Source organism: Pleurodeles waltl, chromosome 3_1, assembly GCF_031143425.1.
Source record: "Pleurodeles waltl isolate 20211129_DDA chromosome 3_1, aPleWal1.hap1.20221129, whole genome shotgun sequence".
NCBI classification, from domain to species: domain Eukaryota; kingdom Metazoa; phylum Chordata; class Amphibia; order Caudata; family Salamandridae; genus Pleurodeles; species Pleurodeles waltl.
Genome location: NC_090440.1, coordinates 1,598,388,121 through 1,598,402,909, shown reverse-complemented (window position 1 = coordinate 1,598,402,909; position 14,789 = coordinate 1,598,388,121). Strand labels below are relative to the sequence as shown.

The 14,789-nt window shown below is 39.5% G+C and overlaps 1 protein-coding gene across 7 annotated transcripts in view; it reads right to left on the bottom strand.

Annotated features, from left to right (window-relative positions):
- ORC4 (origin recognition complex subunit 4) overlaps positions 1-14,789 on the bottom strand; it is a 217,285-nt gene that overhangs the window by 179,894 nt on the left and 22,602 nt on the right. For 4 of the 7 annotated variants that reach the window (XM_069225231.1, XM_069225232.1, XM_069225230.1 and 1 more), the window contains 2 exons: positions 7,333-7,409; positions 6,195-6,285 (listed from right to left, as the gene is read on the bottom strand). In XM_069225231.1, coding sequence (XP_069081332.1) covers positions 6,195-6,285; positions 7,333-7,409 — 168 coding nt within the window. The remainder of the gene's footprint in view (positions 1-6,194; positions 6,286-7,332; positions 7,410-14,789) is intronic. The other 3 variants (XM_069225234.1, XM_069225235.1, XM_069225233.1) reach the window with 1 other exon arrangement.

The window sequence follows — 14,789 nt, the reverse complement described above, 5'->3', positions numbered from 1 at the left end:
AAGTTTGTATTTAAAATTGACTGTATTTCTGCAGACGACTTTGCCACTCCAAGGTCATGGGTTTCACGGGTTGATGTAAGCGCCACGTGTTTTTTTAAATAGTCCTTTTAGCCTGCTCAGCTTGTCAAAATTGATATTAGAAGTAGCAACAGGAGGCCAAAAATCCACTACTTTTATCTCACGCCTAGGGGGAAAATAATGTTCCCACAGCAAGTCACTGTTTGAGAAACAGAAATCACATAAGCAACACCTGCACTCATCCAATGGAAACCTTTATCACTTAGCATCATTTAACTTTCATTCGAAAGTAAGTGAAATACTAGGTGAATCAAACAGACGGGAATACCCATTAAAAAGCAAGCTAAATTTGCAACAGGTGCATTCCATGCGCCGTGCAAAACCATCTACTTACAAACCATAGAATGGCTTTCAGACGTTTCACATTCGCTAATGAATGTAAGTGTCCCTTTATTGCTCGAACCTGCAAAAAGGAAAATGTTTTAAAGACAAAGTGAATTGGAATGTTGATATTGGCAGAGAAATTTACTCCATGTATTAACCACATTGAAGATGGTGTTTCAGCTACAGTGAAAGACAACTTTTCTAACTTCTCAATGTTGAGCCTAATGTACCTAGCCTCCTTTACCACTCTCTGTTGTTTACGTGTAAGGTTAAGTGCAGCAAATAACTCTTAAGAGTTAATGTGCTTCCAGGGCACACAGACGTTTTTAGAACTTGTAAAGCTCAAGGGCAAAAAGGACCTCAGCTGACTTTGTTCGTGGTGCAAATAAGACCTGTTCTTTTGAACGATGTCAACAGCAGAAGCAACAATGTTGTTTAATATGTAAATGTGGCTGGACAATGTGTTCCTGACATTATCAACAATGGCTAAAGCTTTCTCTAGTTTTTCCTTATCTATTTGCCTTAAAAGTGCAGCAGCTTCCATTTGCATAAGCTTCCATATTTCGTTATATATTGCATATAGGAAACATTTTGAGAGCTGTTTTCTAGGACCTAAGAAGAAATCTTGTAAGTCAACATCTTCAGAGAGTAGACTAAGGTGTACTTTTAAAGCTGTTGATGTGGAAGATTGCAACCACTGCTGACAAAGTTTACCCACTCTGTATATGGTAACGATATCAGAGTGCTGTGTGATGACGTAACGAAGGTCCAATCTGCTTGCTCTAAAACGCTGTGTAGAGTTAAGAAAATGTAACTGACAGCAATTTGTGTCCACTGCCCACAATAACCACCCACTGGGACCTGAAAGTAATGAATTAAGGCACTGTTTTTAACAAAACCATTGAGCTGTTCTTTTCTAACATTTAGAATATTCTGGCAATTCTCAAATTTTTGCTACAAAGGGAATACTGGGCATATTAAATTATTTTATTTTTGCTAACTGTAGGTACGTTGTTTGCTGTATCCTGTCATTTAAAAATATCATTTGCAACAGAATTAACCATGCTTTAAATAAACCCACCATGCCTTGAATTTGCCAATCTTTTGCTCTCCAAACACTTTTCATATCTATTGATTTCTTCCAATATTCATAACCTTATATAGCCAACTGGGAAACAAAGGAATCCAAATAAATTAATTTAGTGTCAGTTAGCAACATGTTTCTCACTTTCGAATGAGGTAATTTTAAATAACAGGACTCAGCAATTTCATGCCTGTAAAATAAGTAAACGTTTCTACATATGTTTTAGAACTTCCCACTGTTGGAATCGGACAATGTTACCACTGTGTGTAATTAAAAACTATGCTTGGAGTATTAGCTTGATGTAAGTAATAGTGTCCATAATGATGATGGCAGAACATGTCCCCATTATCTGCAGTATTCATACGTACATCATCTCTCTCAAATACAGTGTAATATTCAAGCTCAGAAAACAGAGACAGAGTTTTCATCCCAGAAACAACCCCAGGTGTAATAGTATCAGTCATTGATACTTTAAATACATATGTAATCTGAATCATTTCAGTAGGACCAAATATGTTTATTTTGGGGTCCTGTATGGGTAAACACTGCTTTCAGCTCATTTATTTTATGTTATCGGGAATGGAATGTCATCACGTTTTGAGGGAACTTTACCTATTATTGAATGCACAATTGCAGAGTTTATCCAGCAGTTCTTGCTGGGGATGTATTTTAGGTTTGCATTACAAATTGTATTAAGTCTACATCTATTATTTAAGTGGCACAAATATGCTGCCAGCATATTTTGTACATTGGGATGTGGTGTGTAAGTGGCCATTTCTGACCCTATAGGACTGCTGTTACTTAAAGGACCTAATCTAACATTGTGAATAACGTGTGAAAGGGCGACTTGAAACCAGTGGTGGTGTTCTTGATAAGAGAGAGGTATTTTTTTATTTTGCAAAAGCGCAGTGCTGTGCAGGTGTGTGTAGTATAGTGTAATTATGAAAGTGGTGTGTATCTGCATTTACTCCCAGAAAGGTAACCCATGAATAGAATATTTCTGTTCTGTATGCTGTGTGCGCCTCTACCATGAACGTAACATCCCCACCCTCATCAGGGAGCACATGAGCTAATAAATGTTGTGTGAGAGGAAGTCTCATATTTACCGGAATTACCACCCGTTGTTGCTCCATCACATTTCAAATACGTATATTCAGAGAAAGAACCACCAATTCAGGGATTCCTTTTAAGGTGTAAGTTTGAACAACCTACACGCTAAGATAGGTAATATCTATTTAGCTGAGGCGGATTTTCCCTAACACCATGGGCATCTCTGTATAAAGATAATTAGGGTACCTCTGGTACGTGAGAGAGGGGTACTTAGGAGATCTGTTGCATTTGTGCCTGACCAAAAACGTTGGTGGTGCCATGTCCTAGTACTCTTAACATTTGGGATAAAACTGCGTAGTTTAGGGCAGCAGCACCACCGAGTGTGGGTGACTTAGCCCCACACCATCTGGACGCCATCGGTCGGACTTATTCGGCTAGCTAACAGCACAAAAGCCTACAAAGTAAAGGTGATTTGTGGAAGCCTTAAACATGACACTGACTCTTCAGGGAAGTCATGGTGAACAGATCTTACCCATTTCTCTCAGCTATACAAAGTCTCATACATGCTAAGGAAGATGAGGAAATGTAAAATAAGTTTCAGTATATTTATTGAAGCAATTGCATCTGAATATAAAAAGCATAAGCTGCTATGACTAGGCCAATTAAGCACAATACAGTGATTATTGTTAACACTAGAGTGAAGAAAATGAACAATCCCAAAATCTTGTAATGATTATAAACCACAGTGATCGTTACCTATACCCTAATGTCTAAAACCTGAGAGCACAGTGGTGTTAGCCCTTCTGCCTATCCCGGTCTTTGAGAAGAGCCCTGACATCATACTTGAAAGACAGGCAAGAGTCTGCCTGTTGTCTGCTGGAAATCCTCCTGGTTGGATGAAGAGTCAGTGCCAGAATCAGCGAAGCTGTCAATGAAATGGTATAGGTCTCTGGACGACCATGATTGCAATGCCTTCTAACCTCCTTAGGCCTACATGGTGTTTATATAACAAATATGGCAGTGTTATAATAACAGGCCTGATGTGAAAATAAGTCTAGAACTGACGGTTATCTCCGTAACTCCTGGAGTGGCAACACTCAGTAGAAGATCATGTACCAGGCATGACAGCCTTGAGAAGGGCACAGAGTGAAATGCATGCATAGTGCTGATAAAATGTGCAACATAAACAACTAAGCCTTCTCAGAAACGGCAGCTGATTAAAATATAAAAACAAAGAGCTAAAAGTAAGCTGTGCTGAAAAATATTAAGAGGAATAAAATTAATAAAACTTGTAGATGCAAGAAAAGGCACAAGCTATGGGCCTAAAGCTAAAATAAGAATGTCCAGCCTAGATAGTAATGGGAGTCCACAACACCTCTGTGTTAATCTAATCAGATATGATTATACACCCAACAAAAAAAAGAAAATAAAAATACAGCATTGTGCGACCTGATTATCAAAGAATGTGATCTATCTATTAAAAGGCCCATGTAGAAAAGCATATGTGGGTCAAACCACGAGGACAATAAAAAAAAGGGCTTATAACATAAATCAGACATACAAAACATGTAATGAAAAATTACTAGTGGCTAGAAATTTTAATCAAGAAAGACATGATAGTACTTAAAGCAAAAAAACTTTCAAAATGTGAAATATGCTGAAGAGAATATTTGGGCAGATAATACTGTGAAAGAAATCCATGAATTCTTACTTATGGACAATTGGGATGTGTGGGGTGGTGATTCACTCAAATTGAACAGACTATTGTATATGTTCATAAGGATAAGGAAATAAGCTCAACCCATGGAAAAGAATCAACATATGGGATACTTATATATGTTATCTATTTCAACTCTGATTAGTTAAGAAAATATTTGAAAGGATAATTGAAGGATTTGGCCAAATTGAGAGAATAGGCTTAGATAGAATATGCTTTTCAATATAAATTAACTAGAATAGTAGTTGTCTTCTGTTTAGATGTAGAGTAATACTGATGTGACTTATTAAGTTAAAAACTGGTTATATTCAAAATATGCCAGCTCCAACACACACAGAAAACCTAGTTAGCAACCAGTGTAACATAGTATGCTTGAACTACAATAGAAACAGAAAACCTACTTAGCAGCAAATTGGAATAGTAATCATAGCGAAACTTACTGTAATCAAATAATGATGTGAAACATTAACTTGAAATGAATAGGTCTGTAAATTAAAAGGGAATGAAAAGATTATAAACTAATACCATCAGTTGTGTCAGGGGTCTGTGGTGCAGCATGGTTTTACACCTGTTACGCAGCAGCTGCCTTAAATACAGAGAAGGAGAGGAGAGACATGCTTACCAGTAGCAGGCATGCCGGGGATGTTGGAAAATATAGAAGAATGGACATTCTAAGGGTATTAACCTGGGGGAAATAAAAGCAAAGATATGCAAACATTTGAACTATGAAATTAAATGTATAAGAGCTTCTATGCTTTAGAGGTTCCTTATGATTAGGATGTAGATGTCAAGACTTACACTATTAGATTAACCAGGAGGTATATCAGTTAGAAACCAAGGGGCCATCATGGTAACAAAATGACGTGTTTGGGCAGTGTCAGGTGAATAAGGGGCAACATGCATTTATGCATGTTACACAGCGGCCATCTTGTAGACAGAGAAGGAGAGGGGAGATATTGATTGACAGCAAGCATACAGTGTCAGAAGCAAATTTCTTATGTGAATAGGTAATCAAAAGGTCAAAAATAGAGAGAAACTCATTAAATGACAATCCAAGCATTAGATTCGGGAGTTATAATGAAAAATATTTCCTTGCATCCTAGTGTTTCCAAATGATTGGACTCCCCTGATGTGTTTAGTACTTCGAAATGTGTTGGGAGAGGTGAAAACGTACACTGTACAGAAAAATCTTGAAATCATGTTTCTAATGAAGTAGAACAACTTGCTTGATGTGATATGGCAAACAATACAATTGACTGGAAACCAAACTACAGAAAAGCATCACAAATATAAATATTGTGAAAAAACTCAACAGTCCCCTGTGATTGTGGTGAGAATTCACCAGGATGAATGAAAAATCAAATAGAAAATGTACTCTTCTTTTCACTCAACACATTCACCAGATTGCTTCTCCTTATACCGGAAATTCTGGATGTCAATCAATCATGTGGCTACTGAAGTGGTACATGAGAAATTTCAGTCTGCTATTCTAGCAAATGTTTGGCGATGGAAATCAGACATTCAGGCTAACCCTCAACGAAATTCATTGATGCATTCTTGGGACAACAGCCTCCACTGAAATGCATCACAAGGAGCTAGAGTCACAGGGCAGTCCTACTGCATTCCCACTAAACTGCAACCAAAAGTCACCACAAGCTTACCTACACCTTGAAGTCCTCCCCCAAACTATTATTTAATAAAGGATAGTAAGATCCCACAATTCCAATCCACCAACCGGAGAGACTCACTAATGGAAGCCAACAACCAATCCAGACTACACAATAGTAACACCCTTAAAATTATGCAATATTGTAACAGTTTCTGTTGGTATTACTTGCAGAGCATTTAGCTTTTGGTATCATTCACTGAAGATGGGAATGCTATATAGAGAGTTAATATTTTGCAACAGATCGTGAGACAAATGTTTCTACAAAAGTTTACCATATTCTTTCCAGACCCCCTAGGTCCAATAATTAGTGCAGAGTTGCTCTCTCCATGAATCACAGTTCGTTTCAATAGCTCAAGTAAGTGCCTGCAAATAAAACAACAGGAAGTCAATCAAGCATAAATTTAGATGTTTAACGAAAAAGATTTAAAAAAATTGTCTTAGCCCCAAATATTTCTATAGATTGGTATGTGAATGATTTAGGCAAGTGGGGTCCCTACTGTCTATGGGCACCAAAGGGCTTGCCCTATTATGCCATCTCGTCCACATCAAGTCCCAAATGCACTATGGAAGATTACAAGAGAAGTATCCAAGCAGTAAGCACTCTGAAAGACAGAAGACGTGACATAAGAAGTAAGAGAAGACAAAGAAAAATGAAGGATAAGAGGTTCACCTAAATACAGAAATATAAAAGAAAGCAAATGAGACATAAGAATCAAAGACACTATGGAGCTAGGCACTTTCTCTAAGAATACAAAGAAATTAAAACAGAGAAAGCCATCTTAATTTACTTGTGCAAAAATGCAACCGCTGATCTGGAAAACCTCAAATGCAAACACAGAAATTAACTGTTACAGATTAAAATTGACTTCAGATAGCATTGCACATCAGCCTTTACGCAGTAATCCTGAATCAAATGTGAAACCAGTGTCCTTCTAAATCCTTGTTGTATTCAAACCAAAAGACTGAGGGGGGGGGGGGGGGGAGGAGCCTCTTTGGACATGCCTTACCAGTTTAGGTCATTAATTATCGATGGTGCAGGCAATCTCAAAAACATCAATGAAGAATATAATATAAGACCTCCTTTGATGATTTAGTGGCTGATTGTCCTGTCACGTCTCAGTTCAACATCAACCACCTCCACAAATACCAGGCTCTAACTGTATTCAGAAATAATATCCAGCATATTCCTAAACCAATTTTTCTGGTTTGATTTTCACCCCAACGGCCTTTACTGTATTTGCTTCAGGGGTGAACAGCTACTATTTTTGAGGTGATGATGCATCCAACATTGAACGAATTGGGATACAGATGAACAGACCCCCTTGACCATTCATCCAATACAATATAAAGAGGGTTGGCCTACCATGTGAGACATTCATTTTTTGTGACATTTCAAACAATTTCACTTACTGGTACTGAGACTCCACACCAAAACGTTTTCCATGACAGTTGTGGAAGCAATATCTTCCCCGTAGAATACTTTGCACCTGTTTGTTAGAGAAGTATTTCAGTAGACAATCACTCAATAAAGAGAGCAATAATGACATTAACTTTGAGTATTATTATATGTAATGTACAAGTTACATTAACTTCGGTAACAAAATATCTGGTAGAGACATATTCTAGTTGCAGATTCTTTACCTTAGAATAGATACTCAAGCAATGCCATCCTCAGTGGTGGGCTGCGAACCAAGATTATACTATGAAGTCCTGCAGGACCGAACGACCAAAGAAGCAGTCCTGACGGACCCGACTGTCCAGACAGTAGTGTTTAGCAAATGTGTGCAGAGACGCCCACGTAGCTGCCTGGCAGAAATCCATGACAGGAACTCCGCGTGCTAAAGCAGTGGAAGCAGCAGTTGCTTTGGTGGAATGAGCATGCAAGCCCTCTTGAGGTTGCTTCTTGGCCAAAGCGTAGCACATTTTGATGCAAAGAAGCACCCATCGAGAGATGGTATGCTTCTGCACCGCCTTCCCTTTTTTCACACCCACATAGCAAACAAAGAGTTGATCGTCCACCCGGAAATCTTTAGTACGATTGAGGTAGAACACCAACACTCTTTTTGGGTCCAGACGGTGGAGTCTCTCCTCCTCATGGGAACGGGGTGGGGGTGCGTAGAAAGTGGGCAGAGTGATGGACTGACCTTTATGAAAAGGTGTAAACACCTTAGGAAGAAAGGAAGCCTCAGTGTGCAACACTACTTTGTCAGGGTGCACAGACAAGTATGGAGGTTTTGAGGAAAGGGCCTGAAGCTCACTCACCCTGCGAGCGGAGGTGATAGCAACAAGAAAGACAGTTTTGAAGGTGAGGAGCCGCAAGGAACAATTATGCATTGGCTCAAAGGCAGTACACATCAAATAAGTAAGGACAAGATTGAGGTCCCACTGAAGCATGATAAATGGAGTGGGTGGAAATAAATGGGTGAGGCCTTTTAGGAATCCACTCACAATAGGAGATTTAAAACGTGAGGGCTGATCAGGTAACCTAAGGAAGGCCGAAATGGCAGATAAATACCCTTTAAAGGGTGCCCAAAGCAGAGCCTTGCTGAGCCAAAGAAAGAATAAACAGAAGAACTTCGGATAGAGGGGCAAAAAGGGGATCAACAGATTTGTTGGTACACCATGCCACAAATGTATTCCAACAACAGGCTTATACAGTTTTGGTTGAGGGACGCTTGGCTGCCAAGATAACATCGCAGACTTCGGGTAGAAGATCAAAAGTCGTCAACTGTCACTGCTCAATCCCCACGCATGAAGGCGGAGGTTGGACAGGTTCGGGTGAAGAACAGTCCCCTGGTGCTGCAACAGAAGATCTGCCCGGCAGTCTGAGCGGAGGATCGATGGACATGCTCAATAGCTCTGGATACCATACTATCCGTGCCCAGTCCGGAGCCACCAAGATGACTTGGGACCAGTTGTTCCTAATCTTCTTGAGAACTCTGGGCAGAAGTGGTATAGGTGGAAAGGCGGCCAAAGTTCCACTCGAGACGAAAGGCGTCTCCAAAAAATAATTAAAACGATGATCCATATGAGATCAAAACAGTGCACCACTGCCCACCCCTTCCAGCTAAATGATGAACCATACACCCAGCATTTGAAAGTTAGAGGGACAGTGGCTTGATTTAAAAAAAAGAACCAGAAGAGCATATGGTTTAATTACGCTGCTGAACTTAATTGAGGGTGAAAAACATCACTGAGCTTAGTAAATTATGCGTATCTGAGGCAATAAGCAATGGGAAAGTGCAGAAACGGACTTGCGGGGAAACCACTTTAAATCATTCAGTGAAGCAGGTTTGTTCTTCCTGCAAGACTATATGATGGAATTACAGATTTAAACTATTATGTTATAAATGTTAACTTAAGACTTACATAACACTATGAATAAGGTTTTTTCTTTTTAATTAATTCTGTATAGCAATGAAATAACAAGAACAGCGCTCCGACAGAGCCAGTACAACCATCTGTTAACATCATACAAAGTACAATTCTGCATTTTAGGCTCATACAGTAATCCCTACCCATGCACCCAATCTACCTTCCTCCAAATCCTGGCTCTGGCAGGCTGAGTAGACCCTGCACTTCAGGAAGTCCATTCCTCCAGGGCACAGTGTGCCTCCTACAGCGTATTTGGATATTTTCCTGGGATCTATTGTTTGTCTGCACCGTGGTAAGTCTCATCTTCTCAGAAAACAACCATCCCTGGCCGTCAGCAAACCATCTTGCTACGGATGGACACCCTCCAAAGACATCCCAAGCCCCAAATGCCTCAACACCCCCCAAACACAACAACCATCCCACCCCAACCCCCACCCTCATCCCAACGCAACTGAAAAGCCTCATTAATATCAGCCTGAGTGTAGTATATCTGGCCTGTAGCACCAGTCACTGTGGTGATCCAAGGTCTGTCAACTTTTCTCCTAAGGAGCCAGGTCAATAGGGCTCCTGTTTTGTCCCCTTCCCTGTGTAATCACTTTTGCAACGTTTGCAAGTATATTGGTCAACTCTGTCATATGCTTCGTTCAGCTAGTGGTTTATGCCCACCACAGCTTTTGCGTCCTCTTCCTTTAAAGCTTGATGGGTCTGCAATTCCCACAACCAGCATTCTCCTTCGCAAATATCTGGGTCCAATTGACCAGCCACTCCAACTTTGTGGCAGACAGAGGCTACCCATATTACCTCCTTCATGGCCTCCCACTCTTTAGCGCCGAAGGAAGTTGTCTCCCTCAGTTCTCTTCAAAATACATTGTGAGAGTGTGACAGAGATAAGCAGCAAACTGTGTGTCTAAGTGCCCGCAGCCTCCAGATTGGCACTCGTGGCCATATCCTCCCACTCTGGACCTTCAAGATCACAGGGGAGTGTAAAGTTAGGATTAATCCTTATAACAGTGAAAAATACCCTAGAAGATGTAGATCTGTGTTCTTTCATTCACAAGTGGTGGTCTTGTACAGTAATTAATTCTTTCTAGATCAATCTGGTGAATTTCCTTTCTGAAGCACTGGGCTTGACATTAATACAAATTCCAAAGCTCTGTCTTCAAGGGATATGATTAAAACAGAGTAGGATGACCACTAAGTTCTTATCCCTTGGGTCAGTTTTGTTGTTTTTAATTTGTAGAGGGCTCAGCTACAGGATACATCCTGGCTATGAGTAGAGTCAGACAAAGAAGGGGTAGGTGGGTTGGGAGAAGACTAAAACTTCCATTGAAGCAACCATGTTTTTAACATTTTTCCTAAAACTCACGTTATTGATCATTTTTCGCATGCTGAGAGACATCTAATTCCACTTTTTAGGGGAAGGTTGTTCTGCCTCCCAGTTGTGACAAGGACATTTTTGTTACTTGAAGAAAGTTTTGGGTGGATGGAATGACCATTTCTGGCCAGGCTGTAATTCACTAATTTTTTTGCCATGTTTGATGTTGTAGTCCCGTATAAAGTTTTATGGGTGATACAATGGGTTTTAAATAGAATTTTTATCTCATTGAAAGCCAATGTAAAGAGTATAGTGACCTTTAATTGACGATGTTTTTAGAATGTCAAGAATACATCTGGCTGCAGCATTCTGTTTGACCTGATGTCAATTTATAATGTACTTGGGGGTGTTTGGTTCAATGAGTTGCCATAATCTATTCTTGAAACTACAACAGCCTGAAAAACGACACAGCAAGAGTAATAAGAGGTAGGAGTTTACTTAGTGTTTTGAGAGTGGGAAAGCAAGTACTGGTAATACTGTTAACGTGTTTAGTGAAAGTTAGCAGGGTATATGTCTGGCTGCAGCATTCTGTGTGACCTGATGTTCATTTATAATGTACTTGGTGGTGCTTAGATACAGTGAGTTGCCATAATTTATTCTTGAAACTACAACAGCCTGAAAAACGACACAGCGAGAGTAATAAGAGCTAGGAGTTTACTCAGTGTTTTGAGAGTGGGAAAGCAAGTACTGGTAATAGTGTAAATGTGTTTAGTGAATGTTTGCTGGGTATCGATGATGACTCCAATATTTTGGCGTGGATAGCGGGGAGTTCCATTTTGTCTGCCCATCATTTTATGGACCAAGACCAGGAACAAATGCTGATGGCTAAAATCACAGTTTTGTCATTAATAAGTGTAAGGCATTTAGCTGTATGAACATCATTACACAATTGATGAATACTAACAAAGTTGGTTTTGGTGTCAGCGACATTCTGAGATGAAAATAATTATTTCTGTATAAGTGTCATAATAGAAGATTTCAGCCAACAAACATTTACCAAAGGTGTCAGCCATACTGATAGTGAATAATGTCGGGCTCATTTGCAAATTCCAAATGTAGTGAGGTGGGTAATCAACAACGGATGGAACAAAGTGCCAAAGGCTGCTGTGAGGTCAAAGATGGTTAGGGCAGCAGAGCTTCCCTGATCTCGAATCGAACCTCAAATATGGTACATACAGCGGTCTCTATGCTTTGTTGCGTTCTGAAGCCATATTGACTGGAGCCTACCAGATCATAAAGTTCTATGTAGTTGCAACATTGGTTATGAAATGTGTTTCAATTCTTTTGCCCACAAGAGTTTTTCTCAAGGGGTGGTGGTGGCGGTGAAGGAAGTACTTACCAGATAGGTTTTGATCAACCAAGCAATACAGTAATGGATAGGATAAAGGATAAGCCAGATTATTATTATTATTTTTTTTTTTTAATCAGTGGTAGAAGCAGAGTGTGGAAGTGAGAAATTAGAGAGCTGCCTAAGCTGAGATACAGGAAGACAAAACTGCTCAGGGCTAAAAACAGGACACTGTACTAAATGCACAAGATTTTCTCTCTGACCCTCTACAACTCTGAACAAGCACTGTTTGCCTTAATATACTCTCTCTCTTGTAGTTGTCCCTTAATAACCCATATTAATTTGCCTATATTTGACACACGTCACTTTGAGGTACTTGCATACATTATTACTATATAAATAAATGTAACACTCAATTAAATGTGTATTTCCAATCTAAATGAACCCAGATTGGTGTGTCTCATGTTTATTGAATGTACTCTCCTTCTGATGCCTTTGAGTCTCATTCATTTATAAGCTTCATTGTTAATATTTATGAAAAGCAATACAGGTTTAAAAAATACAAATACATAGTGGGATAGAGCAGGGGTGTGGAATTCCTATAGCCCGACACCCAGGACATATTGTTATGGGGTCTAGGACAACATGTTTTCAGGTTTATTTTGTCCTTAAGACAACATGCAGCAGAAACCCTTTGAGGGTCACAGTACAGTACCACATTACAGAGCAGAGAAAGGAATTGTCTGCAGCTGAGGTAATATTTGTGTCCTTATATTAATGCTGTTCGAACTTGTATTTATGGTTCATTAGCTCAAAGCCTTCATTATTAGGGTGAGTGTTCTAAATACATGTTGTAAGCTCGGACTGCACTATTGACAGTGTTTCCAGTAAAAAAACAAAATGTGTACACACATTTGCAAAGTGTAAAAATTATTTTTGCTTTCAAAATAAAAATGTTCAAAACAAATGCAACTAGAAAAGAAAGTTCTGCTAAATTACTGAGAAATTTTAGGTACCATTTTTTTACCCAAAAATATTCATATTTGGACGTCAGTGTTACCAGTTTCAGCAAGATTTTGGGAAACATGAATATAAACAGGCATTGTCAAATCCAGTAAGTCTGACAATGGTGAGCAGTCTTTTAGTTTTGTCAATGCATGTCGCTTTGACATGGCTTTTGTAAAACGTTATTGTTGTGGGACCTGCTGGGTTCTGACCATTGTAACGCATTTTAGCAAAAAGCAAAAGTATTTTTTGGTCGCAAAAAGCACACATTGCCACACTAGTTCCTGGCACTGAACAAAACTACTTTGTGTGCCAATATGCTCTTGTGAAAGGGCAGACTGTGATCACTAATGTAAGATAACATGGATTTGTACAGTGCGGAACTTGTCACCCATGAGGGTATCCAGGGTTCTGCAAGTAGGATCAGTCAAAGTGAAGCCAGCCGATAAATGGAGAGAGAAATAGACAATTGTAATAAAAAAAAAGGTTTTGGTTAACACCAGACCTAATTAGGAGCCCAATTCTTAAAGAAAGTCACAAAAGTGCATCCATGGTGTATGTCTTTGCATTAGTGTAGATTTGCCTATTTCCTGAATTCACAGAAGTAGACCAGGAAATCATACTACTAGAAAATATTTGTGAACTGTATTTTGGCACAAGCAAATTTTATGCAGGTGTAGGCTTGCTCATGCAAAATTTTGTTGAGCATTAAAAGGTCACTTTCCCTTTCACCACTTTATTCCCAACCCGGGAGGACTTTTACTTCTGACCCTTTTCAGGAGTAAATTTCCAACTTTTCTCAGTATGGGAAATGATTAGTGAAGGCCTTATGGAAACCCTTAAAACATGAAAACATTAGTAGGCTTTCACAGACTCAAAAGGGTATTCCAACTCTTGAACTATTGCATACTGCAACCTCCAGCCCCAGTATGTAGATCTGTGGAAAGGTGGCAAAATAAGGAAACTGCTAGCATTCAAGCCCTACTATAGTATTAGTCCTGGCATAATCACAGAGGATATTGTCAGAGCTCATATAAGGAGATTAATTCCATAACTTTTTTTTATTATTTATTTTTACAGAACAAGTAGGTTTATGAAGAAACCTGTCCTGTGGACAAGTAGATATTTTATTAAATTCCACACCCCTGACAGACCAAACTAAATCATCGAAAGAAAATGTAGTTCCTTTGTAATGGTGCACACAGATTATCCCTACACTACCTTCCTGGTGCGGGTTACGACCAGTGGACGACACCAGGGAGGGGGTTAGAAAAAAAATACCCTGGAAGGCACAGAAGATCTTCCGTGTCTCCCCCGCCCACCCCACCCGCCCTTTTGTGAGGTCAGCGCACCTCGCTGTTTTGTTTTCTCCATCGAAGCAGGAAGTGACCTTGTGGCCCTTCCTGCTCCGATGGTGAAAACAGTTCGGGAAGGCCTCATTTGAAAGGGGAGACTCTCCCCTTTCAAATGAGGCCTTCCTGAACCAGTTTCCTGGCCTGCGATTGAGGGCCGGGAAACCCCACTAGACACTGGGGGGGGGGGGGGGGAGGGGCAATAATTATTTTTTTTAGTTGTATGGTGTCTATTATTATTAATATATACATATATATATATATATATGAGAGAGAGAGATACACATGTATCTGTATATGTAGACAGATGATATATATATAGATATATATATATATATATATATATAGAGAGAGAGAGAGACAGAGGGATCACTTTTGTCAATGCGTATGTGGTTTCCCTGAACCGGACCCACATATAAAAGTGATATATATATATATATATATATATATATTCTCGCCACCAGTTGTCTTG